General features: G+C 39.4%; 1 protein-coding gene across 6 annotated transcripts; it reads left to right on the top strand.

Annotated features, from left to right (window-relative positions):
* The first annotated feature begins 324 nt into the window (after positions 1 to 324).
* cdc42ep4b (CDC42 effector protein (Rho GTPase binding) 4b) lies at positions 325 to 22,640 on the top strand. 6 transcript variants are annotated; one of them, XM_073026110.1, is made up of 2 exons: positions 325 to 495; positions 19,509 to 22,640. In XM_073026110.1, the coding sequence occupies exon 2, from the start codon at positions 19,742 to 19,744 to the stop codon at positions 20,744 to 20,746; it is 1,005 nt and encodes a 334-aa protein (XP_072882211.1). In that variant the 5' UTR covers positions 325 to 495; positions 19,509 to 19,741; the 3' UTR covers positions 20,747 to 22,640. The 6 variants fall into 6 exon arrangements, with proteins under 6 accessions (XP_072882211.1, XP_072882215.1, XP_072882210.1 ...); XM_073026114.1 differs by lacking the exon at positions 325 to 495 and adding an exon at positions 582 to 604; XM_073026109.1 differs by lacking the exon at positions 325 to 495 and adding an exon at positions 10,759 to 10,965.
* Positions 22,641 to 25,573: the final 2,933 nt, after the last annotated feature.

The raw sequence follows: 25,573 nt of genomic DNA, 5'->3' as shown, positions 1-25,573 counted from the left end.
ACGGTGGATATTTCAAGTCATGACCCTTCCTGTTTCCGTGCTGTATGACTCTCATCTGCTACAAAAGAGGACGCAAGAAACACTCCGCCGGTCGGGCAGCGCCTGGAAGAAGGGATACAGTTAACGTTTCAGATTGAAGACCTTTGTGCCGGACCCGTTCAGTTTCTGAATAAAGGCACCGTGTCCTTGTTAGCACAACGACCACTCCACCCATTTATCTCGCACTCTACAGTCCCGGGGCAAACTTCAGGCTGCGGATGGGCGGGCCTTGCCATCGCAGCTTGGCCATTGGCCCTTTGGCTCGTAGTGACGCGACCGCGATGACGCCACAAGCGGCGATTGGACAACATGTGAATCCCCGGACAGTTCCAATCCCTTAGTTAATGTTCAAGAAACAAAAAAAAACGAGGACCGGGAGTGGAGGGGGGAAATAATAACAACGAGCCGGCTCTGAAGTGAGGGTGACTGAACGATTGGTGCAGAATTTCCTTTCAGGTTAGCATTGTGTCTATTATTCCGGCTCTCGCTGGGCGTTCACCCTTTCTGCGGCTTCAAACCGGCGGGCGTTGGTTACTCGGGTAGAGCGCCTTCCTCTTGGTTCTCAGTGAGTTCTAATTTTCGCCGTTTTCGAGAAGGGGGATGGACACTGTCGTTGGGCTGGGCAGGCGGGTGGGAACGGTCGCTTGTCCGCAAGGCGCACGCAGCGAGAGCCCGCATCCCACCGTCCGTCCCCGACCCCCTCCCACCAGCCCCGTCGCACCCTTTTCAGGTCGGCGAGCTTCCCTGACACTCTCTCCATTTGGACACTTCGGGACAACGAGACTGACACCTCCTGAAACAACCTTACAGGCGCATTCCCGACGAGTGTTCCCCTATTGTTCCAATCAATTCATTGAGGCATCTTGAAAACGTCTAAAATGCGAATAGTGAAGCGGAGAAAATGCCTCTGATCGATTATCTATTTTTCCCTCGCACTGTTCTCTATTGTTATCGCAGTATGTGATACGAGTTCAGTTTAAATTGCACAAACGTGTAACTGACTTTTTATGATATTCTATGACAATGACATGTTTCACTAGACAGTTATTATGCTTGGAGTAAACGAATGAATCATTTAAAATCGCAGGGCGGTTTAATTTACCTAGACACTAAAGGGGACAAAGGAATATGTTAATAAGGCTGCCACATGGATTACAACAACCAGTATCGTGCCTTTTTAACGTACCTGGTGCCCAGTTTTTCACAGCAACAAAGCCACATATTAAGGTGATTGCCCGAAACGTTTTAAGAATTTTGAATTTTAAAGCGAGCTTTGTTAGTAAAGAAGGTATGGGATGGACATTCGAGAATTTAAGATTCGAATAGTTGAAGGCTTTCAAATTTACAGAGTAATTACAGTACCGAAGAAGACCATTCATTCGACCTCAAGTCCTTCCAACCCAATCCCTGCCGTCTTGCCGTGACCCTACAATTCTTCCTTTACCGATATAGCTCCCTTCTGGATGCAACAATGTCTTTTTTTCAAGATGTCTCGTATCCCTTTGGTTCTTTGCACATATTAATCCCACGCCTCCTGGTTGTGTTCTCTATCACACACACCCCCGACCCCCAGGTTATCCGCATCTTTTCTGCACCCACTCCAAATCCTTCTCATCTAACTACAGCGTGGTACCTCAAGTAATGTTTTATAAAGGTCATTTCCTTTTTCATGTCAGAGTTGTTGAATTGTTTACAACAGTGACTTGGAGTACTATAGTGTTATGGTTTGTGATTTAGTTCTGCAAAGGGTAAGATCATGTGCAGTTGTTTGACCTGTAAAAGCAAGTTCCATGTACTGTATTTCAATGTAAACGAGTCAGGGCTATAATATCAATGTCATTCCTTGGGTAATGGCAGCTCGTTAGTGCAGAGTTAAGTATGATCTTGCTGCAAGACGCTCAACTTGTCTGACAGTGGGGTGTAAAAGGGAACAACAACACACACAAAATGCTGGTGGAACACAGCAGGCCAGGCAGCATCTATAGGGAGAAGCGCTGTGGACATTTCGGGCCGAGACCCTTCGTCAGGTGTAAAAGGGAAGACTGTTCCTCCTCTCTTTCCAAATATGAGTGTTTTAGGATGAGTTGAAGAACTGAAATCAAGCATCACATCTTTTCTGCCTTCACTGCCTTTTTGATGTTGTTATCCATTTTAGTAGCAAAGGCTGATAAATCAGCTATTGAACCAGGAGCAATGACATTTTTGAGCGCAGATTAGAGTGAACTGGAATAAAACTGATAAGTTGCAGAGTTATAAAGAAATGTTGACATTTTATGCTACATTTTGGGGAACATTTAGAATAAATGTATATTTTAACCTTCAGATTTGTTGATAACATGCAACCAGAATTATTAATATGTTAATCTGGAATGACAATAAGTGACACCAATAACAAAGGGTTTTAAGTATTTTTGTCTGTTAACATATTTTTAAAAATACTCAGTGAATCTCAATTTGAAAAATAATTAATTTTCTTCAATAGTAGATGAAGCAGTCTCAATCTGCTGTGTGTTTCAATTTTTATCAGTTTCAAGAGTGCAATTGCAAATCCCTCATTGAGTCTGTTCTTGCCTTTACGCAATAAGGATTCAAATTGTGATGCATAAATACTTCAAACATGTCTTTGCTGTGATAAAGGACCTGGACTTGATTGTTAGCTCAACCCACTCAAAGGGTCTCAGCCCAAAATGTTGTATGTACTTTGTTTCCATATATGCTGCCAGCCCTGCTGAGTTCATCCAGCATTTTGTGTGTGTTACCTATCCTTTACCCATCTTGCAGAATTCAAAGTTTTGCTGTGTTCCTACGTCCTTACAAATTTAAAAATCTTTCATTGACACCTACCTTCCCCTAATCACCAGTTTGTATGCTAATTACCTCCATTATGACATCCTCATATCCTCATTCTTGCCATACACAGGGCTAATTTGCACTTCACCAGCATCCATCTGGGCATTCCCCAGACCGAGTTCACACCGCATAAACAATTTGCATTTCTTCATTTATGTTTTAATGTAGGATAAGCTACCAAGGTATTTCACAGCATTCTCAAACATTGTTCTCAGTGTAAAGTTTGGTCAGGTGACCAATTGCTTGGTCAAAGGGAGTGGTATGTAGGAACATCTTCAAGGGAAGGAATTCCAGTGGTTAGGGTCAGTTGTTCATTGAAGAGTGGCGTTCAAAGTAATATCATGGAGCTCAAATGATCCAATGTCCCATGAGTGGCAGCAAGGCTACTGATGTGCATGAACATAATAGAACAGTACAGAAAGCATTGACTATGAATGGAAAGAATTGGTTTATTCTTATGAATAAAGATCCTTTTGTTTAAACATGTTTCAGTTTATGTCAATTGAAGAGTTGGGGACCAGATCATGGAGGGATTTGAAAAAGGATGAAAATTTTAGAGTGAGTTAAGTTCTTGATGGGAGCTAGTGTGGGTAACAATTGCAAGGATGTTGGGTGAGTGGGACATGTTCCCAATTAAGATTTAGAAATCAAAAATTTTGAACTTCACTTCAGACGGTAGAATAAAAGGATGCTAGGAAACAACTGGGATAATCAAAAATGAATTTAATATAAAAAAAAGCAAACCTGAATCTTACTCCCAACTGGAAGGCCTTAAAGTTCTCCACTAACGTAACCAGTTCACCTCCGGTCCTCACCCTGAATAATTTCTTTTTTGGCTGGTACCACTTTCTCCAAACCAAAGATGTAGCCATGGGCCCAAGGAGGATCCATGTTCCAAGCCTGCACTGGCAACACTGCTCAGCTCTTACTGCACTACGCCGATGACTGCATCAATACTGCTCGGTGCACCCACATGTCAATTTCTTCAACTTTGCCTGCAATTTCCACCCTTTTACACTGTCCTCAAATTTACTTGGTCCTTCCATACACCTCTCTCCCCTTTCTCTATCTCTGGAGACAGACTGTCGACTGATATCTTTATAAATCTACTGACTCTCACAGCTATATTGACTATAGCATTTCCTACCGTGTCACTTCAAAAAATGCCATTCCCTTCTCCCAGTTCCTTTATCCCTGCCACATCTGTCTTCAGGATAGGGCTTTCCATTCCAGAGCATCTGAGATGTCCTCCTTCAAAGAACTAGGGTTTTCTTCCTCTACTGTTAAAGCTGCGCTCACCCACATCTCCTCCAGTTTTTCAAACATCCACTCTCCCCTCATCTTCTGTCATAACAGGATAGAGTTCTGCTTGTCCTTACCAACCATCCCACGAGCCTCCCCATCCAGCACTTCATTCTCTATCTCCCACCACCTTAAATGGAATCCTGCCACTACTAAACACATCTTTTTGTCCCCTTCCTTCCTCCACCCCCCCACCCCCCACTTTCCACATGGATCGCTCTCGATGCAACTCCCTTGTCAAGTCATCCCTCCCCGCAGAGCTCCTTGCTGGCAACTACCCCTGAAAGTGGGACACTTGTTATTTTTATTTATTTAGATATATAATGTGGAACAGGCCCTTGTTGCCCACTGAGCCATGCCACCCATAAACCTACTGATTCAACCTCAGCCAAATCACAGGACAATTTACAATGACAATTAACCTACTAACTGGTGCTACTTTGGACTGTGAGAAGAAACGAGCACCCTGAGGAAACCCATGCTCACGTGGGAAGGACATACAGACTTTATTACAGAGGACGTTGGAATTGCCCCAAGGTGAAACAGCATCGCGCAAACCACTACACTACACGGCACCCTGTACTATATGTGCTGCACCTATCCCTATTACCTCCTCCCTCACCACCATTCAAGGCCCCAAGCAGTCTGCACCTGCAAGTCTGTCAGGGTTGTCTACTGTGCTCCTGGTGTGGCCTTTTCTTACATTGGTGAGACCTGACGTAGATTGGGGATCACTTTGTCAAGTGTCTGTTCATTACAAAAGATAGATTTTCCTGGTGGTCATCAATTTTAATTCTGCTTCCTATTCCCGTTCTGACACGTTGGTCCATGGCCTCCTCTGCTGCCACAAGGCCACCATCAGGTTAGAGGATCGGCACTTCATATTCTTTATGGATAGCCTTCAACCTGATGGCATGAACATCAAGTTCTCTAACTTCTGGTAATTTCCCCATTCTGGCTCCCCCTTACCCTTTTTCTTCTCAACTGCCCATCACCTCCCTCTGGTGCACCTTCTCCTGTAGCCCACTCTCTCTCCTCTCCGATTGGATTCTTTCTCCATTACCTCTTTAACCTATCATCTCCCAGTTTCTCACTTCATCCCCCAATCTTCCCCCTCACCCACCACCTTATTCTGGCTTCTTCCTTAATTTCCAGTCCTGATGAAGGGTTTGTGCCTAAATGTCGATGGTATATTCCTCGTCTTAAATGCTGTCTGGCCTGCTGAGTTCCTCCAGAATTTTGAATTGCCAAAGATGAGATTTTTGGTTTAAGATAAGTAGAGATAGATGCATGTTACAGTCTTTAAGATGGCATACAGGCTAACTATTAGTTAAATGCCCATGAGCAATCATGAACTGGTTAGGTACTTTGTTTTTACCAATACAACAGCTTTGGACTATTTATATTTGAATTAGAAGAAATTTCTGTTGATGCATTTATGGATATCAGGCAAGCAGTAACACAAGCTTTAAGAAGATGAGCATGAGATTCTGTAGATACTGGTCTAGAGTAAAACAGAAAAAAATTCTGCAGGAACTCAACAAATCAAGCAACATCTATGGCAGGGAGTAAACAATTGATGTCATGGGCTAAGACCCTTTATCAGACCAAGTCCCGATAAAGGTTTTCAGCCCGAAAAACAACTGTTTATCCTATTTAATTAAATGCACAGCTTATTTGATGCAGAAGCAGATAAAAGGTGTTTCTGCTTGTGAGGGAAATTTGAACTGGGGTCACTGTTTTTCTTGAAATCCTCTTAGTGCTGAGATTTTTTTTGTCTCCAAGTTTCATGAATTCTTTGGAAATCCCCTTCCTCAGAGAGCAAAAGCAGAGATTTTGAATATTCTAGGCAATGGTGGAGTAAGTAAGAGATAAAAAGTTAAAAAGGGTAGAAAGGAATAAAGTGTAGAGATAGACTACATTCAGATTAGTCAAGATCATGTTAATTAGCAAAACAGGCATGAAGGGACAAGTGGGCAATTCCCTAATTTGCCTTTTTTTGTGATAGCTTAAACAATTTTAGGGTTAGACTCATAATATTTCCACTTGTATTGTCCACTTAACATTTTAAAGTGTTTTTTTTTAAGGCTGAAAATGATCTAAAAGCTCTAGCCAGGCAGTGGAGATGAATGTGAATTCTCAGAACACTGCTGTAGGTTTTTTTTAGACTATAGCTATCTTCCTATCTGCATTTCTGGAGAAATTACCCTGCTATTGCTGCTGTATGTTTGTTAGTATACTCTCTAGTTAAGCTCACTTTGTTGAGAGGCAAACAACAAAGTAGGGTTGATAGTGTTGGCAATAAATACCATTTTTAAAGTATATATGGGAATATATATTTAAAATGTCATGGTTATTTCTGCAAAAAAACAAAACCTATTTTAGATTTGCATTAACTTTTAAGGGGATGGATGAAGGAGTGTTAACTTTTCCTACTGAAATTAAATATATTGCAAGGTGTGTATTTGGACCAGAATTCTCATTTGTATTATGAAAAGACAAGAGTGTCCATTGCTTGGAATTTGATCAGAACAATACTGTCATGCAATTATTAACACAAGAGATTCTACAGATTATGTTTGTTCATTAAATTATTACCTAAATGATGAACAGTTGCAAGAAAAACCCTTTGCAATTACCTAGTTTTCTGCATTAATTACTCATAAAATGTGATCTGATGGTCATCTAAGACAAACACAATCTGCTTAAGCTAATTACACACAAACAATTGTACTTCTCGTCAATACTGAATACACCATTTAAACAATCACAGTCTAGGTTCAAAAAAGTATGTGATAAGTAGGTTACAAAAAAGTATGTGATAAGTAGGTTACAAAAAAGTAACCTCTGGGATAATTTCTTCTAAAGACTTGAGTGTTTATCAGTCCACAGCAAGAGAAGTTGTCTACAAATGGAGGAAATTTAGTACTGTTGCTACTTGCCCTAGGAGTGGGCATCCTGCAAAGATTACAGCAAGAGCATGGTGTGCAATGCTGAAGGAGATGAAAAAGAACTCATGGATAACAGCAAAAGACATACGGAAATCTCTAGAACTTCTAAAGTCTCCGTTCATGTGTCCACTATAAGAAAAGCACTGAACAAGGATGGTGTTCATGGCAGGACACCGTGGAGGAAACCACTGCTCTCCAAAAAAAAAATATTGCTGCACGTCTCGAGTTTGCAAAAGACCATCTAGTTGTTCCACAGCGTTTCTGGGACAGTGCCTGGCCAGCTTGTAATCGTTGAGGGAATGATGAATTCAAAATTTTATCAAGTTATTTTACAGGAGAATGTCAGGGTAGCAGTCAGTCGCCTGCAGCTTAACAGAAGTTGGATAATGCAAAACACAAGAGTAAATCAACATCAGAATGGTTTAAAAAGATGAAAATTCGTGTTTTGGAAAGGCCAAGTCACAGTTCAGGCTTTAACCCAATTGAGATGCTGTGGCATGACCTGAAGAGGGCAGTTCATGCTTGGTATCCCAGAAATATTGACAAACTGAAACTGTTTTGTTTGAGGAATGGTATAAAATTCCTCCCCACTGTTGTGCAAGTCTGCACAGCTGCAGGAACCATTTGGTGGAGGTTATTGCTACTGAAGGATTATTACAGGTGAACCCTTGTAAACCAGTATTTGCAAGGATTCACATACATTTTCAAGCCTGGATTGTGAATGATTAAAGAATGTGTTCAATAAAGGTGTGAAAAGTACAATTGTTTTATGTTTTATAGTTCGGACAGATTGTGTTTGTCTATTATGGTGACTTAGATGGAGATCAGATTGCATTTTATGAGTAATTAATGCATAAAACCAGGTAATTGCAAAGGGTTCACAATTTTTTTCTTACATCTGTAGATATATTTTTTGTCAAACTAATCTTAGAGTTATACTTTTTTGCCTGCCCTGGATGATGGTGTAAGGAGCTATGTTTTCTTATTTTAGTTTATTATTATGTGGTTCATGCTGGGAAATATTCACAATAGGCTTTATCAAATTCATTAAATTTTTTCACATCATGCATGGTTAAGCAAAAGTTACAAAATGATTCTTAAAAATTCACGCAAAAGATTGTGTAAATATAGATGAGTTGCTTCAGGAAGTGGTCAATTCATTGGTTTGTTTTTTTTAAATTATTGTCACATGTACCAAAAAAGAGTAAAAAAAACTTGTCTTGCTATACAGATCAAATCATGACATGGTACATTAAGGTAAAACAACGGCAATGCAAAAGTAAGCTACCAAAAGAGTGCAATGTAGATAAACAATGAAGTGGAATATCATAACAAAGCAGATTGTGAAGCCAAGAGGCCATTCTTATTGTACAAGAGGTCCATTCAAGCGTATGATAACAGTAGAAAGAAGCTGTCCTTGAGCTGTGTGGCATGTGCTTTCAGGTTTTGCATCTTCTGCCCAATGGATCAGAGGCAAAAGAATGTCTGGAGTGAGTGGTGACTTTCATTATGTTGGCTGTCTTACTGAGACAGTGAGAAGTACAGATGGTCCATAGAGGGGAGGCTGTTTTCTGTGATGTGCTGAGCTGTATCAACAACTCTCTACAGTTTCTTATGATCACATGCAAAGCAGTTAGCGGACCAAGCCATTATTTATCCAGTCAGAATGCTTCCTGTGGTGTTTCAGTAAAAATTGGTAAGTTGTTTTGGGCATGCTGAATTTTCTTTAGCCTCCTGGAAAGGTAGAAGCATTGGTAAGCTTTCTTGGTTGTGACATCAACATGGATGAACCTGTTCATGCCTTGGAACTTGAAACTCTCTCAAGGTTGATGTAGACATGAGCGTGTGACTTTCTGAAGTCAAAGACAAGCTCTTTTGACATTGAGGGAAAGGTTGTTTTCATGACAGCATGTCATGAATCTGTCTCCTTCCTGTATTCCAACTCATCATTATGAGATGTGATCCACTACAGTGGTTATCATCTGCAAAATTGTAGATGGGGTTAGAGCAGATTCTGGCCATGCGGTCATGAGTATACGTGGAGTAGAATAGGAGGTTAAGGATGCAACCTTGTGGAGCACCAGAATAATTGTGGCTGAAGCTTTGCTGCCCATCTGTACTGATTGTGGTTTGCTGATCAGAAATTCAAGGATCCAGTTGCAGAGAGAGGCATAAATTCCCAGGGTCTGGAGTTTGGTGAAAAGTTTGCTTAGCTTATTAGTATCGAAGGCAGAACTGTAGTCAATAAACAATGGTCTGATTTAAGTTTCTTTACTGTCCACTTGCTCCAGAGATGAATGCAGGGCCAGGGAGATGGTGACCCTGTTTCAGAGGTAGGCAAACTGCAGTGGGTCGAAAGTGTCTGGAAAGCTGGAATAGATGCGTGGCATGTCCAGCTTCTCAAGGCATTTCACAGTGGTTGAAGTTAAGACCACTGGGGTGGTAGTTATTACAGCACATTATCTTTCTTATTTTGAGTACTAGGATGATTATGGTGGCTTTAAATCAAGAGGAAACCCCAGTCTGGAAGAAGGTATAATAACATTTAAAATAAATTTGCAAGGGCACTTGGATTTTAAAAAAGGTTTTGGTTATCGGCTAAATGGAGGCAAATGGGTCTAGTTTAGATAGGCATCTTTTAGGCATGGGCATGTTGAGCCAAATTTCTGTGCTGTATTCTGTGACAGAGATTATTGAAATCTGAAATCAAAACAGGAAATGTCAGAAACACTCAACAGGGCTGGAGGTCTAAGATATTTTGTCGAAAGTAAGTTTTAGTTGCAGAGAAGTTCGGGAAGTGAAATAAGTCAAATAAGGGGATACCCCTTAGAGAGCAAGGTCCAACTGTGTGACAGGGACATGAGTTTGCAGATGCTGGAATCTAAACAAAAAAAAACTGCTAGAGGAACTTGGGTCAGGCAGCTCCTGCAAAAGGAAATAAATGGTCTACATTTCAAGATCCTTCATCCTGACTCTTCAGATCTGCTGTGTTCCATCAGAAGTTTGTTCTTGACTTTTTTAAAAAAAAACATTCCTGCCCTGCAACTGAAACTAATTCACTTTTCCTTGGGGTCTTGTGCCTGAAAATTGAACTAAGTTTCTGTTTCCATAGATGATGTTTGACATGATAGTTGCCAGACTGGAATGTAGAGACAGAGAATAAACATTAGAGAATTAGCTTCACATACAAACTCTTTAGCATTTTAAAAACTGCTTCCTTCGAACATTCAAGGTATCTAGCATTTTGACTGTGAAAGAAGAATTTGTACGTTGTGTGTTGAATTTGTACAACTATATGTTAAGGAATGAGTTGAGAGCTTTGGGAATCTGGTCTGAGCATTCTTGATAAAGTGATTTAAACAAGATGTAGTCAGGACACTGTTACAGTAGGACAATAGGACATTCTACATCCATCTTGAGATTTAGTGGCCTATCCTGTTTTACAATCGCTTTATTCTCTACAAAACATAAAAAAACACTGTCATATCGCATTCTTTAAAATTGGTCAGTTACTCTGCTTCATCATTACGTTCATTGAGAATGCAATTTTCCACGTGGATGAGATGTGAGTTAAAGGGGCGGGGATGTGGTTCTGACTGGCTCGCACTACGCCACCTATCCCAGATTGTGGGGTATTCTGCCGGACCAAGTCTGCGGGAAGACGCCCGCGAAGAAGTCCTGTGAATCAAGCATTGTAAAAGCAAGAACTTCGCACGATTTCGAGAGTCAAGGTTCCGTTTTCCCCCCCAGAAGCTTGGTATTAGCTTTTTTTTCCACTTATCGAAAATAAACCCGAGGAAGGAAGGAACCGAAGCGGATCGAGGTATTACTCCAGAACCAAATATCTGAAATACAGTCTTTAGGGATGTTATTGCCGTTGACTGGATTTGGAAGGTCGCTACTTTAAATTTGATCGTCTTTGGAAACTTCGGATTTTCGTGCAATAGTAACTTATTAGTTTAGTCCGAGGACTGTGCACTCTGAGCATGATGTCACGGTTCGTGTTAGTTAAGGCGTGTACTGGACGATTACTGGGCAATTTCAGTAGTTTGTCGCCCCTGTCTGGATATTGAGGCGAGCTTGGAGCTTATTCTCCGCAATTGCTCAGCTTTATTCCTTAGTTTTTCCCAGTACGTCTTTTTTTTTTGTGTCTGCCTACCATAATCTTCCCCCACCATCCTTGCAGGTAAGAATTGCGGCAGAGCAGGTTAATTTGACTTTTGAGTTGTGACCACGCCATGGAAATTTTGAGTTTGACGCAGTTTGTCGATCGGAGCTGAAACCGAAGGGATCAAAAAGAACGAATCAGTTGGAGAATGTAATGGGAATCGTAAACAATATTATCGTGGCATGATTTTTAAAAAAGTTGAAGTAGAGTCTTAATTTGTTTCCTAGTAGATCGAATGTTTCTAGGCTGAATCACTTGTTCAGTTGCCGCCATGACAGAAGGTAAATACGAAAACGTTTTGGGAGCAAATTATAACCGTATTTGAATAGAACGCCGGCGTGTTGTAGAAGGAAAATGAAAGTGAGTATTTTCCCCAGTGTATTTTCATCCCTGTGACTACTGTGTCTCTCAGTGCCTTGCATCAAATGCTTGACAAATTATTAGAGAATAATTTCTTAATGACAGGACTTACTGGCATTTAGAAAAACATGGACTTGTAAGGAGTAGTCGGCATGCTTTTTGCGGGGGGGGGGTGATCTTGTCACTTAAATTTGATTGTTTTGAGGATATGACAAAGATAACCACAGAGCAATAAAGTGTTTACATGGACTTGAGTAAAGAATTTGACAGCGTCCCTCTTTGGCCATTCTGTAAGATTAATTTGCATGGGATCCATAGTGAGTTCTTAAATCTAGAATTGACATAGACTGGGAGTGGCAGTTGAGGGGTGTTGCTCTGACTTGGATGTCTGTGGCCAGAAGTAGTTTTCCAGGAATTTGCCTGGATTGATGTGTAGAAACTGTAAAGAGAGGTTTGACACACTTAGATTTTTGTCTCAAGCATTAGAGGCCTCCGACTGGATATATTCAGTTGTTAGATATATTTCCTGGGTTGAAATATCAAATACTAGGGGGCATAGGCTAATGTTAAAAAGGAGGAGAAAGTTTTTAAATATGTGAGGTAAGTTTTTATTACACTGTTGATGGGTTTCTTGAATGCAAGAAGTGGTAGATGCAGGTTGAAAATTTTGGAGGCATTTCACCACATAAACAGGCAAAGGATAAAGAGAAACGGACCACGTGCTGGTAAATGAGAATAGTTATATATTAACATCATAGTCATTGTCGAAGGGTTTTGGCCCGAAGCATAGACTGTACTCTTCTATAGATGCTGCCTGGCCTGCTTAGTTCCCCCAGCATTTTCTGTGTTTTGCTTGGATTTCCTGCATCTGTAGATTTTTCTCCTGTTGATATTCACTGTAGATATAGTGGACTGAAGGGCTTTTTCCTGTATTCTTCTGTTCTGTTCTATAATGAGTTGTGAGAAACCTTTGTGTTCTGATTTGTGTTTTGAGTCCAACTGAAAAGTGAGTGCACTCCTCACTTAAATAAAGCCAGTGAGTTGTGAGACAACATATATTCATTGCTGGTTTTGCAAAAATGGCTCAGATGACACTACAGTTAACACATTGTTATCCATTATTGTTAAACGATTCTTTTAGAAATGAAATTTGATAACATTGTCAATTTGTAGCAATCCTGCTTTGTTAAGAGAGAGTTTTAAAGTAAAGAAGGAACAGGTTGCTGACTCTTCTGCCAATGAAACTGGAGAGCATAGATGGTAATTGGCTAAAATAAAATGAGAAAGCCTGTATACATTGGGAGATTAGGATCTAAATTACATGGGAGTGGGAGGCAAGTTAGTAGCAGCAGATTTCACTTGTGACATGTGGATTATCAGTTCCCTCATCTCTACCCCCATCTGTTCCCAGAATGAGGCTTTCCTTTCCAGAGATGTCGTCGTCCCCCCTTCAAAGAATGGGGTTTCCCTTCCTCCACCATTGATGCTGCCCTCGCCCGTATATCCGCCATTTCCCAGACATCTGCACTCACCCCATCTTCCTGTTACCTTACAGAGAAAGTTCCTCCTATCCTCGCCTACCTCCGACAGGGCTCCACATACATCAATCTCCGCACCCTCTGCCATCTTCAACAGGATCCTACCACAGACACATCTTTACCACTTGCACTCCACTTTCTACAGGGATAGCTCCCTCCATGATTCTCTTGTCCATTCATCCATTCCCACTAAACTCCCCCTTGGCACATACTCAATTGCAGTTATCCCTGCAAGGGACATATACTGTATGCCATACTTTCCCATCTACCTCGCTTGCCTCCATTCAGGGCCCCAGTCCTTCTAGCTGAGGCAGCACTTCAGCAAATCTGTTGGGGTTGTCTGTTGTATCCAGTACTACTCTACAGTGGTGAGACCCGATGTAAATTTGTCAAGCACCTCCACTCCATCCACCAAAAGCAAAATTTCCCAGTGGCCGACCATTTTAATTCCGATCCCCATTCCTGTTCTGACATGTCAATCCATAGCCGCCTCTTTTGCCACGATAAGGCCACTCTCGGGGTGGAGGAGCAGTACCGCATATTCCATCCATGTAGCCTCCAAATGACAGTATGAATATCAATTTCTCCTTCCGATAAACAAAAATTCCTCCCTCTTTCTCTCCTCTATTCCCCACTCTGTTCTCTCACCTCTTCTCCTCACCTTCTCCCCTGGTCCACAGTCCTCTTTCATCAGATTCCTTCTCCAAGCCTTTGCCTTTCCCACCCACTAGGCTTCACTTATCACCTCCTAGCTTGTCCTCCTTCCCCTCCCCCACCTTTTTATTCTGGCATCTTCCCCTTTTTCAGTCCCTGAAGAAGGGTTTCCGTCCTGTTTATTCATTTTCATAGATGCTTCCTGACCTGCTGAGTTCCTCCAGTGCTTTTTGTGTAATACTGGGGCAAAAGAAATCAGCATGAAAAACGTGCATGTGCTCTAAGGAATTGTATTCTGTAGCAGTTTATCTCGTGCAATAAATCAGCTTGCATTTTGCTTTATTCTCTAACAAGGTTCTGAGCTGGAGTGGGTCTAAGTTTGGTCTGTCCAATTTCTGTGAAATTTGAGGCATAAGCTGCTAAATGTTTATCAAGAGTTTTTCACACCATTGTCATGATAATTTTCTAATTACTCTTTGAATTTCAAGTTCGCAATATATAAAAGAAAAATTGGTAATATCTCTCTTGAATGTGGTTAAGTGATTCATTTGAAGTATGGAATGTGTTCCCTCTATATTTTGAGTAAACAATTCTATAAATAGAAAGTAAAAGTGCAAATAAGCATTCAGTGTTTTTTTTGTAATAAAATGAAAAGTAGCCTGTAAATTGATATACATAGTGTAAAATATAGAAACTACCGTAGATGTCAGATTATAAGCCGCTACTTTTTTCCCACATTTTGAACAGCTTTGAACACTGCGGCCTTTACTACAGTGCGGCTAATGCATGATTTTTTTTCATGCCGCCAAAAACATTTTGCCTCGTAACAGTAGACCAATAAAATTGATGAGTAGTTCACAGAGGTCCAATGAAATTGTACGATAAATCAAGCGCACTTTCACAATTAAATTATTGTAAATCAGTCATTTGTACTCACCCTCATCAACATGGAAAACACTCGAAGAAAAGCATTGTGCTGCCTTTATGGCAGTTATTTAGTTTATAATATTTTCGCTTAGTAATTCATTTGTTAGTATTTTCTAGTTAAAGTTAGAAGTACTACATCCCGGGATACTATGACGTCACATCTGGTTTCGCCGCGTCTTGTGGGAAATACCGGTTTGCGATAAACGGGAAGGTGGGGGCATTAGGCGAGCGTGAAACGCTGCTTTTAAGTTAAAGGCGATCAATAACTTTTCCTGGTAGGCTGCAGTATATATTTTTTTACCAGTCGTTAGGAGATATTGGAATGTATACGCAACGTAATTTGTGTGTTACCGATACGTATGTATATTTAAAAGTAGCCGTGTTACAGGCACGGTTCGAAAAAAAGCATTTGCAATATGTATTTGTTTATGTTACCATATGGATTTAATTAAAAGTTAAAAAATCCTCACGTGTAATATCTTTCTGTGTAAATATCTCATATTACAACGTGGGACACCTGCGGCCTAAAATCCGGTGCGGCTTGTACAAGTACAAAATTGATTTTCTTTCTAAAATTAGAGCCAGCGGCTTTTAATCAGGTGCGCTCTGTAGTGCGAAATCTACGGTAGTCCATTATCTGTAGCAACACTTAGGACAGTGGGCTGTAGCATTAATTAATTGATCCAAAAAGAAAACATGGTGGACATTGGTTCCTGTTAATGAAACAGACCATGCATTTTGGCCATTTGATTTCACAAAATTAATGTCAGGATTTATTTCAGTGGTCTTGTATCTGGTTGCTTCCACTGTGTTGAAAATTCTAGCCTAACTACAGAAGCTGTCTCTAAACAGGACATCCTCAAATTAGTTTCTTTAAGTGACAAGTGAAAATCATCTTGGAACTTGTGCTTCTGGATCAAGGATTCCCAACCTGGGGTCCATGAACAGCTTAATGGTATTAGTTCATGGCATAAAACAGGTTGGGAACCCCTGCTGGATAATTAAATTATAATAATTGAACTCATAACAGATTAACATTGTAACATTCGCAAGTACAGCTGTCCTTGTAAAGCACCAAAGTGAAGTGGTGGGGCAGGTGATGCTGAGGAATCAGGTAATCAGCAGAAGGACTCGGACAAGATTAGGGCAATGAGCAAAGAAGTGACAAATGAAGAAAATGTACGAAAGTGTATGGTTGTGTACTTTGGTAGAAGGAATAAAGGCATAGACTTTTTTAAACAAGAAGAAAATTCAGAATTCAGAGGTGCAAAGGGACCTGGGAGTCCTAGTGCTGGATTCCCTAAACATTAACTTGTAGGTGGAATCAGTGGTAAGAAGGCAAATGCACTGTTAGAATATAAAAGCAAATAAGTAATGCTGAGGCTTTATAAGGTATTGGTCAGACCACACTTGGGAGTATTGTGAGCAGTTTTGGGCCTGTTATCAAAGAAAGGATGTGCCAGAATTGGAATGGGTCCAGAGGAGATTCATGAGAATGATGCTGTGAATGAAAGCATTAGCATATGAGGAGTGTTTGAGGGGATCTCATTGAAACGTATGGAATATTGAAAGACCATGTATGTGGAGAGGATGGTTCTTAAAGAGGGGGAGTCTAGGACCAGAGGGCACAGCCTCAGAATAGAAGGACGTCTCTTTAGAACAGATGAGGAATTTCTTTGGCTAGAGAGTGGTGAATTTGTGGAATTCATTGCCACAGATGGCTGTGGAGGCCAGTGTCATTGGGTATACTTAAAAGTAGAGGTTGTTAGATTCTTGGTTAGTAAGAATGTCAAAAGTTGTGAGGAGAAGGTTGGAAAATGGTATCCGAGAAGAAATTCTGCTCCTATAATCTTATGGTCTTAGTCTTCAATGAAATGTACCTCCTCATCATGAACAACTTACAGGAAAAGTTTTCAATTAACTGAAGTTGAATAATGGCATCCATTTGTGATTGTTCAGTTTTGTAGAAATTGAAGTAGGCCATTACCCCACCCCCAGATGTTGAGCTTCTTGTATAGTTGGAGCTGCACTTAACCAGTCAATTGGAAATCACATTTCTGACTTGTACTCCGTAATTCAGGGGTGTCAAACTCATTTTAGGTCACGGGCCGGATTGAGCAAAATGCAGCTTCATGCGGGCCGGATCAGTCGGACGCGTGTGAACGCAGCTTTCGTTGCCTCCGTTTTTTCAGCCTGCTCTCATGTGTCTCAGTCTCTGCTATAACTACAAAGTGTTTCACTTTACAAATTCCGTTTCTTATGAAGAAGACTGCCGAGCAAGACTGCCGAATAAACACTAAAAACCCTGAAAACCTGGTACCTGAATAAACTCAGCATTAGCCATATCATACGCCATAGGCGCTTCGATTACTGGGGCCAGCTTTAATAGTAATTAGATATTATCTCGCGGGCCGAATTTGGCCCACGGGCCTTGAGTTTGACATATATGCAGTAATTGGTGAAAGGCTTTTCATGCAAGGTGCATCATTCACTGCACAATAGTTGGTCTCTAAGCTCTGTTGTTTTTATTTGACCGGTCCTTGAGTTTCAATTAATGATACCTAGATTGTTGATGGTATTTATAAGGGGATGTAGTTAGACCTGAGTTGGTGATGGTCATTGCTTGGCCTTTTGTGGTGTGACAACTACTTGCAGTTTGTCAGTGCTTGTCTGCATATTGTCCAGTCCTTTCAACATGCAGGCATGATCTGCCTTTGACTGAGTTGTAAAAGGAATTGAATACCAGCTATTCTGTTCAAGGTAGGTAATTGAAGCAACAGGTTGGTTGGGCCTAGGATACTATCCTGATACCTAGGAGTTGGAATGTTTGACTATCCACAGCTACCTTCCTTTGTGAAGAGTATGGATCTAGCAATTAAGACTGCTTTCCTCCTGTTAACAATTGAATTATTTTGGAGAGTAAGTTTCATTCAAAAGCATCACAAACAATACCCTCATAAGTAATGGAAGGTAAATTGGGCAGTGATTGGATTAGATTTGTTCACAAAACGCAGGGCAGCACGTGTGTATCATAAACATTACAATAATTACCTTACATTTATTATAGTGGGATTTGGTAGCTGTGGCATACCTGAGAAGGGAATAAATCTATTGGATTATGTGTACTTTGGCATTGAGCAACCTGAGTTGGTGGAGTGGACCGATACCCTGTCAGGTGGAGAATATTCCATCAGTCTTGTATAAGTTACTGGTAAGTATGAAGGGTGATAGTTGTGCCACAAATGGCTAGCTTCCAATCTCTTAAAGTCATAGTAATGTTCCCCCATGAAATACTTTTTATGTATAAAGTTCATGAGATTTTATGTCTATCTTAATGTAGATTACATACACATGTCTGTAAAATGTGATTTATTGGCTTTCAGTTGATGGCTGGTGTTAAAATCAAAACTGTTAATCATTACTTCTAACAGAATGTGATGTAATAAGCATTACATTCTCAGATAATGGATGTTGAACTGATCAAGAATTGTAAAACATCTCTAAGCTCTGCCTGTTGTCTTCTCAATTCTGCTCTGGGCTACCTGCATTTATGGTCAATTTCAGGGCAGCAATTCTTCAAGCCAATGCCTGTTTTAGATAGAATATGTGAATTGAGATGGGCACGTAGCTGGATAGACTTTAACCTGGGTTAGGTTCTTGGACTGATCTTGTTTGTATGACTAACTGAATCTCGGCTGTTTTGCTAAGCAGTCTAAATGGCACTATTCTGAACCTGTACCAAGCCTATTTTATGAATTTTTGTCTGTTATTAATAAACAGTGAAAAAATATTTTTTCCAGAAAGGATACTAACACAATGTTTGTAAAAGAGAATTGCCCTCCTTGCAAACCATAATCTGTCAGATCCTGAAGTAATACAAACTTGAAGACATTGAGTACAAACTTCCTTATTCTTATTTGCTCCATCTACTTGAATGTCTTTTACATTTCCTCCATTTCTGTGTTTTGGTTCTGTGGAACCTACATTTGGCTCTGCTGGTGTTTTTTTTTAAATGAAGAGAACTAAATTTTAAATTTTAACCATGTCTAAACTTCATTACTGTTCTTTAAAGCAGAAAAAAAGCTGCTGAAGGAACTCAGTGGGCCAGTTTCGGCTGGTCCTGTGACAGAGTATTATCCTTTTGCCTCCACAGTTACTGTGTAATCCACTGTCTTTTGCTCTAGATCTCAACATCTGCAGTCTCTCGTGTTTCCTTTCTTGTCATAAATTTGCCTCCTGATTACTAACCCCTTGTGATTGAATAATTCCTTATTACTGATTAATCCCACTCATCATTTTCAATATTTCTGTTCAATTCTGCCTCAGTCGTCCCAGTGGCAAGCAATTAGAACTTATTTGTAAAGCTGCTCTGTTCAAGATAATGGTATTTTTCTTCAAATGTAGCACTTGGAATTAGGCATGCTATTCAATGAGGATTAATTAGTAATTTTAAAACTATTTTGCAAAACCTAATTTTGTATTTCTACTTCAGAAGGTTTTGTTGAGACTGTCTTTTCCATTAGCTTAAATTATTACTTTTGTTTATACAACAATATCAATTGTTTGTCTTTTGCTTAACTGCATGGAAAATAGAAGAAAATTAAATTTTACTTTGAATTTGAGAAGGTTTCTTAATGAACTCAAATAGTTTGTTTTAAGACATTGTCCATAACTAATTCTATGACTTTTAATTTTTAAAATCATCTTTATCCTTTTTAGGTGCATTAAGTTGGAACAGTGAAGCAAGGATTAGCGAAGGAATGGCTGCAACAGATAATGTGATGCTTCATGACCTGTAATTTTGCTACAGAAATTTTAACTTTGTGTTTCAAGATTGCATTGTGCTGCAAGTGTGGATTCTGGCTGTATGAAGAGAGTTGAAGACGAGATTATTTTGCTCATCTAGAGGAAATTTCCAGTATACTTGTGTAATCGTCACCTACATTTGGAAAATGCCGATCCTGAAACAGTTAGTGGCCAGCTCCAGTCAGTCTAAGCGTCGCTCCCGAGTGGACTTGACTGCAGATATGATCAGTGCACCTCTCGGTGATTTCCGCCACACAATGCATGTGGGTCGTGGAGGTGATGTCTTTGGAGACACATCGTTCCTTTCGAGCAAGGTTGGAGCGACAGCTGCTGCTCCCGCTGAAGCAACCCCTAAACCAGGTTTGCTCTCTCGGAAATTCAGAAGCAGCAGTAAGCGGTCTCAGTCTGTGACACGCGTTGACAAGCAGGATATACTGACGCAAAGTGATTCTGCTTTTTTTGTGAAAAATGCAGTATCCCTTCCTCAGCTAAATGATAAGATTGTGGAGCCTACTAATCAATTGGCAAAGAGCCTTTCGTCAAGCCCCCTGAAAAAGCTTACAAATGAAGACACTGAAAATAAACCGGTTAATGGGGCTGCTGGTGGAGTTGAAAGTAAATCTATAGAATATCAAGATGAGAGAGATTTTGGAGATATCTCGGACCTTCCCACATCTCTGTCCAGTGGTGGGTTTCCACTGACACATGCTGAGTCCATCATGTCCTTCCATGTCGATCTTGGTCCTTCAATGCTTGGTGACATTTTAAGTGTTATGGAAAAAGATACCTGGGAAAATAATACTGATCTTGGTTTGGGAGAAGCCAAGGAAGGTGACTATTCAAATTTGAAGAAGATGACTACAGAAAAGTTTGTGGAGGATTCCTCAAAATCAGCAACTAGTTTGCCAAGTACTGTTAAAGGTGTTGCATATAGCCCAGGTTCTGGTAGTTGCTTATCACAAGGTAGTGGCTCTGTGTCAAGTTTGGCATCTGGGACAACAGAAGAGATGCAGTCAGTTTATGAAGGAGTTAGTCATGGAAATACAGATAGCATGAAAAATACAGGTGAATCCACAGATGCCTTCAAAGAGGAAGAAAATGAAGGTGAGGAATTTACCTTCATGGATGAAGAGGATGAAATCCGTGTATAAAAATTGGCCTTCAATATAATTATTGACTTTTAAAGAGCAAGATGAAATTTGCCGGACCTAGCATTTGCTGAGTTAATGAAGCATGGCAGGATTGCACTAGACTTTTACACCACAGACTCAAAATTCTTTCTGTAATAGAAGCTGTAACCAAAATTCTCCAGTCCACATAAACTAGCAGTATGTGCAGGTACTCTTCATGACTTTGCTTGTTTTGGTTGATCAGAATAAATTACATAAAATGCCCATCCCAAGTAGTGCAAGTAATTTTTGTGGTACCATCTGTAGATAGTGCATACCATTGTTGACTGTAAATATTGTGATCAAAAATGATATGCCCCAAAAGATGTAGTTTATCGATCTTTTCTGTTGCGTGCCTTTAGAAATTCTGGTTTAGGGTGCTCCCAAACTTTTAGTTGCCTCTTTCTTTCTCCTTCCCTGTTGTTCATTTGGTAATTTTAGGGTAGATCTTTTATATATGCACATAATGTCCTGTGTAGGGGTGGATACATGTCGCCAACCTGTTGGATGCCAGATTTTTTACAAATTTTAAGATAATGTAATTAATTTTTTTCAACAGGTGTTTGATTTAAATCTGTCTTGAAACCTGCCATCCAGAAGCATAGTGGCTTGTGACTATTTTTGCCAAGTTAAATGAAAGTGGGTCAATTTTACCATCAAAGGAAATTAACTTTAAAAAAAATTCCAATATAATATCTGCTGAAGTGTTCCAGTATTAAGCATCCGTATAGACCCAACATCCATTCCATAAATGAGTTTATTTCCCAGTGCTTCATTAACTGTGAAACATTTATGATGTTGCATAAATGTAAGTTTGTTTAATCATTAATAATGAGAAATAAGTTCTTTTGTTTTACTGCTCTGAAACTCTTAACATTTTTAAGACTAGTTTCCTGTCAATTGTTTTATGCCCAACTCGTCAATTTTTTGCATTTATCTCCAAACATTACTTTTCACCAAGTAGTTCTTAAAGCTACATTTTGCACATTCCATTGAGATTTGGGAATTTTGCATCAACATAGCACTATACCAGTTTATGGAATTAAGTGGAAGGGATTTTTCAAAACTTCCTTTTGCTTAGGATATAAGTTTGGCTAAAGATTTAATTTATTTTTCAAGATGTTTGACATTTAGGACTTTGGGGTGTTTTGACAGCTTGCTTTACTATAGTTCAAACAAAATCTTTGAGATAAAAGGTGACGTACTTTCTTATGTGCATAGAGTAGATCGATTATGGGCAAACTTCAAGATGTGTATCTAAATTATGCCTCTGCATTCTTGAAGCATATTGCTGATGAATTTGCAAGTAGAAACTCTAGTGTTTTGTAGGTACAATTTTAGCATCAATATATAGATATTCTCATTTAAATGGCAAATCTGGAACCTATAAAATATTATTGCAGGCATTATACTGAATTTACATGTCTATCTTGAAACAAGTTTTCAGTGCAAGATACCCTAGCAATGAAAATACAGATATTTTAGTTTCCTCTACCTGGTACATTTGTAGTCAAAGGATTGTAATGATGGCAAATTATTTCTACAGAAGAACACTAACCACTACTTTATCACTAATTTCAATAGATCATATTAATTTTTTTGCACTTTTATAACATTTGGGGTTAATTGTGAACCCATTCAGGAGTGGTAGCATTTGGAAACATCACTACCTGTCTTAGCTCCACCACGTCCCAGTTTAATTATGAAGTGAAACAAAACATAAGCAATGCTTCCGTCAAAAAAAATGGAGATTTCTTCTTAATATATTATATAAATCGAGCTCCGGTGGTATTTCCTGAGCTTCTCCAAGCTTGGTGTTGCACGATGGCTGCTCAAGTGGACTGCTGGCAGAAGATCCAAAATTGCTTTTGGTACATTGTATGGGTTGGAGGGAAGCATACAGGGTGACACAAGTATCTGATCCTTTTGTAATCTTTGCACTCACTCATGTGTATCTCTTCTAATGGAGTCCTTTTGATGTGGTTTGGGCTGATTTCTGGTAACTGAGGGCAAACATCCCTTTTGCAATATTTTAAGTCCCATCTGTAATGCAGCTTGGTCATACAGTTAATTGCCAAGCATGGTGAAATATTGCAGTGTTATTTATTAATTTGGCACTGCTCAGAGTTCACATGTTTTTCTTGTTAAATAAATTGAGATGGAGAACTGAACCCATTCATCTATAAATAACACTGATATCATCATTATTTAAACTTACTTTGCACTACAGTAATGTTTGCCTTACCTTAGTGTAATGGAATCCTAATACTTGTTAATTTGATTTTTTTAAATCAACCTGCATCCGAAAAAGCTCTCCAATTAAACATTACTTTATATGACACGCTACACAATTGAGTTATGGAAAGGCAGCAGTCTGAAGAGTGCTTTGTGCATTTTTTCCAACTGCTTTCACTATATAACACAGTTAAATGCAATCCTGGTTGAGAATAGATTATTCTCATTAAATGGCCAGATATGGTGGCACGCAACATGCTGCTTTATCTTTTTTATTGAATATTTATACCATTTTATACAGTGTGTAAAGGCCTCAATGTTGGAATGTAAATGAAGCAGGTCACTAGAAAGCTGTGCAGCAGCACGGTTACTTTAATGTTTGTAAGCAAGTGTGTTTGTTAGTTATTGGCCTGCTTTTGAGTGGTACAATGTAAAATTTTGATCAACGCATTGTTTTGTTCAATACACGCTAGACAATGCTCAGATTCAAGCTGACGGCTGTGTTTACAGCTGGAGAGTTGCATTAACTGCATGCTTAATAGGAAATGTGAAGGTTAACAGTTCCTTCTTTTAGGCAACTCCCAAATATTGACACTAATTTGTTTCTTAACAAGAGCTGAGATCAGATTATTTGATGCAGTGCTAATTGTATACTTTGTGTAATTTAGCCTCTATTCTGAATGCATTTCATTGTGTTTTTAGAAAGTTCTATGCGTAAGTTGCAAATTTCTGTTCTACGATCCCAGCTGCAGAACATAAAACTTTCTTTTAAAGTTCTTCCAGCTACAAATGTGATTGTACAATATAGTGGTTTGTTGTGGAGAAAGAAAATGTGACCAAAGGATCCCAGCAAAAAGGCTGTAATGGTGTTCTTGTGTGTTTTTGTTTGCTGGTTTGTCTGGTTTTTAAAAAAATTTCAGTTTTGTACATCTTTAATTGTGAAAACGCTGGTGATCTGAAATGTACTCAGCAAGTAGGTATCTGTGATTTTTTTTGTTGATGTTTTGAATATGTACTGTTCAGAGCATACTAATGCATGGATAATGGACTGTGTTCTTGTACTCTAGATATGCAGGCTGACCTCCCAGGTACAGTTGCTGATAATACAGAAAAACAAAGGGGTTGAACAGAAATGATATTGTTAGAATATTTTTACTGTCAATAACTTGATTTGGGAAAATTGAGAAAAAGCAAATATTCAGAAAAGACAATAGTTTTTGCATTGGTATCAAATGAGGCCTAGAATGTAATGCACAAATGATTCGAAATATACCACTAAAGTGATTTTGTAAAGTTAAAATTGCACATGACCTATTTTGCTAGTAGTATTTTAATCCAATTGTGTGCCAAATATTTAAAGGTATCTTAATTGCTAAACAAAACTACAGTTATGAAGTGCTGTCTTCTATATGCTGTCAATCATACTTAAATAGAGGTATTACATAGTGTCTACATAGACTGCTCACTGTGTATGATTTTCTATGTAAAAATGAATGTAAATAAACTGACATTTTAAAGGTTTTATTTTTGAAATGTGTTGGTATAAAAACTCGAGTAATGCTATCACTGACTTCACAAAACAACCTGATATTTTCACATATTATTACATCATTGTAACAGTATTCAATAATTTGATTCATCTGATTATTTTTTTAGTTAATAAACTGCCAGCAAATTGGTTTCTTTATCTTGTCTATTGTGAATTGTTTTACTCTTCATCGGTGAATGTCATTTGTTTACCTATTACTGATAAAAGTCATGTCGTTAGGGATGGAGAGAAAAAATCCCAAAACGTCCATCATTTGAGCAGGATAAGTTTGGCCAATGCTCAGAAATTCACTTTCCAGCAAGGTCATCTGCTAAAATTGAACTCGAATTTCTAGTTGTCATGGTTTTAAATTCTTTTGGATGTGATCCAAATTTTGAAACCATAGGCAATGAAGAAGGTAATACAGAGGATTTATTTTCATAGTATTCTCATCTCGAGTCCAACTTCATGACTGAGCTCATGCTGTGAGGTTGAAGTTCATGCACTGTGGAGATGTAGTACATGCAATCTGAAACCCTGGCTGTTTTCGAATCAAACTTCCAAGCCCTTTTTTTTAAAAAAAAAAAAAGCAGGAGAGCTCATCTTGTGGGATCATAAGTAGAGGAGAGAGCAGTTATGCCAATCATTAGTTTCTCCTGATGCCAATCTCTATCTGCATTAGGATTTTGTGAGACTTAAATCGCCTAACATTTATGCCTACACTGTATGAACCAATGATCGAATCAATTGCGCCCCTGTGGAGCAAATAGTCTGATGAATCTGAGTGAGGACCTGGAAGACAAGGTATTTCTGGCACAATTTCAGTAGTGTGGTGGAATAGTCCAGTAGGGTATCTCCCAAGGAGAATATTTATTGCCCTTGAACTACAACAAACTGAAGTAGAAGAGCTCTTCTTTGTGGTGGCGTGTTGGGGAGGAAGCATTAAGAAGAAGGACGCCTCACGTCTTAATAAGCTGATAAGGAAGGCGGGCTCTGTCGTGGGCAAAGTACTGGAGAGTTTAACATCGGTAGCTGAGCGAAGGGCG

Source organism: Hemitrygon akajei, chromosome 22 (assembly GCF_048418815.1).
Source record: "Hemitrygon akajei chromosome 22, sHemAka1.3, whole genome shotgun sequence".
Taxonomy (NCBI): Eukaryota; Metazoa; Chordata; class Chondrichthyes; order Myliobatiformes; family Dasyatidae; genus Hemitrygon; species Hemitrygon akajei.
Note: the sequence above shows the minus strand (reverse complement) of the source record. Positions and strands in the feature narration are given on the sequence as shown.

Coding starts and splice junctions, on each gene's coding strand:
- cdc42ep4b (XM_073026110.1), top strand. CDS start 19,742: ATGCCGATCCTGAAACAGTTAGTGGCCAGCTCCAGTCAGTCTAAGCGT.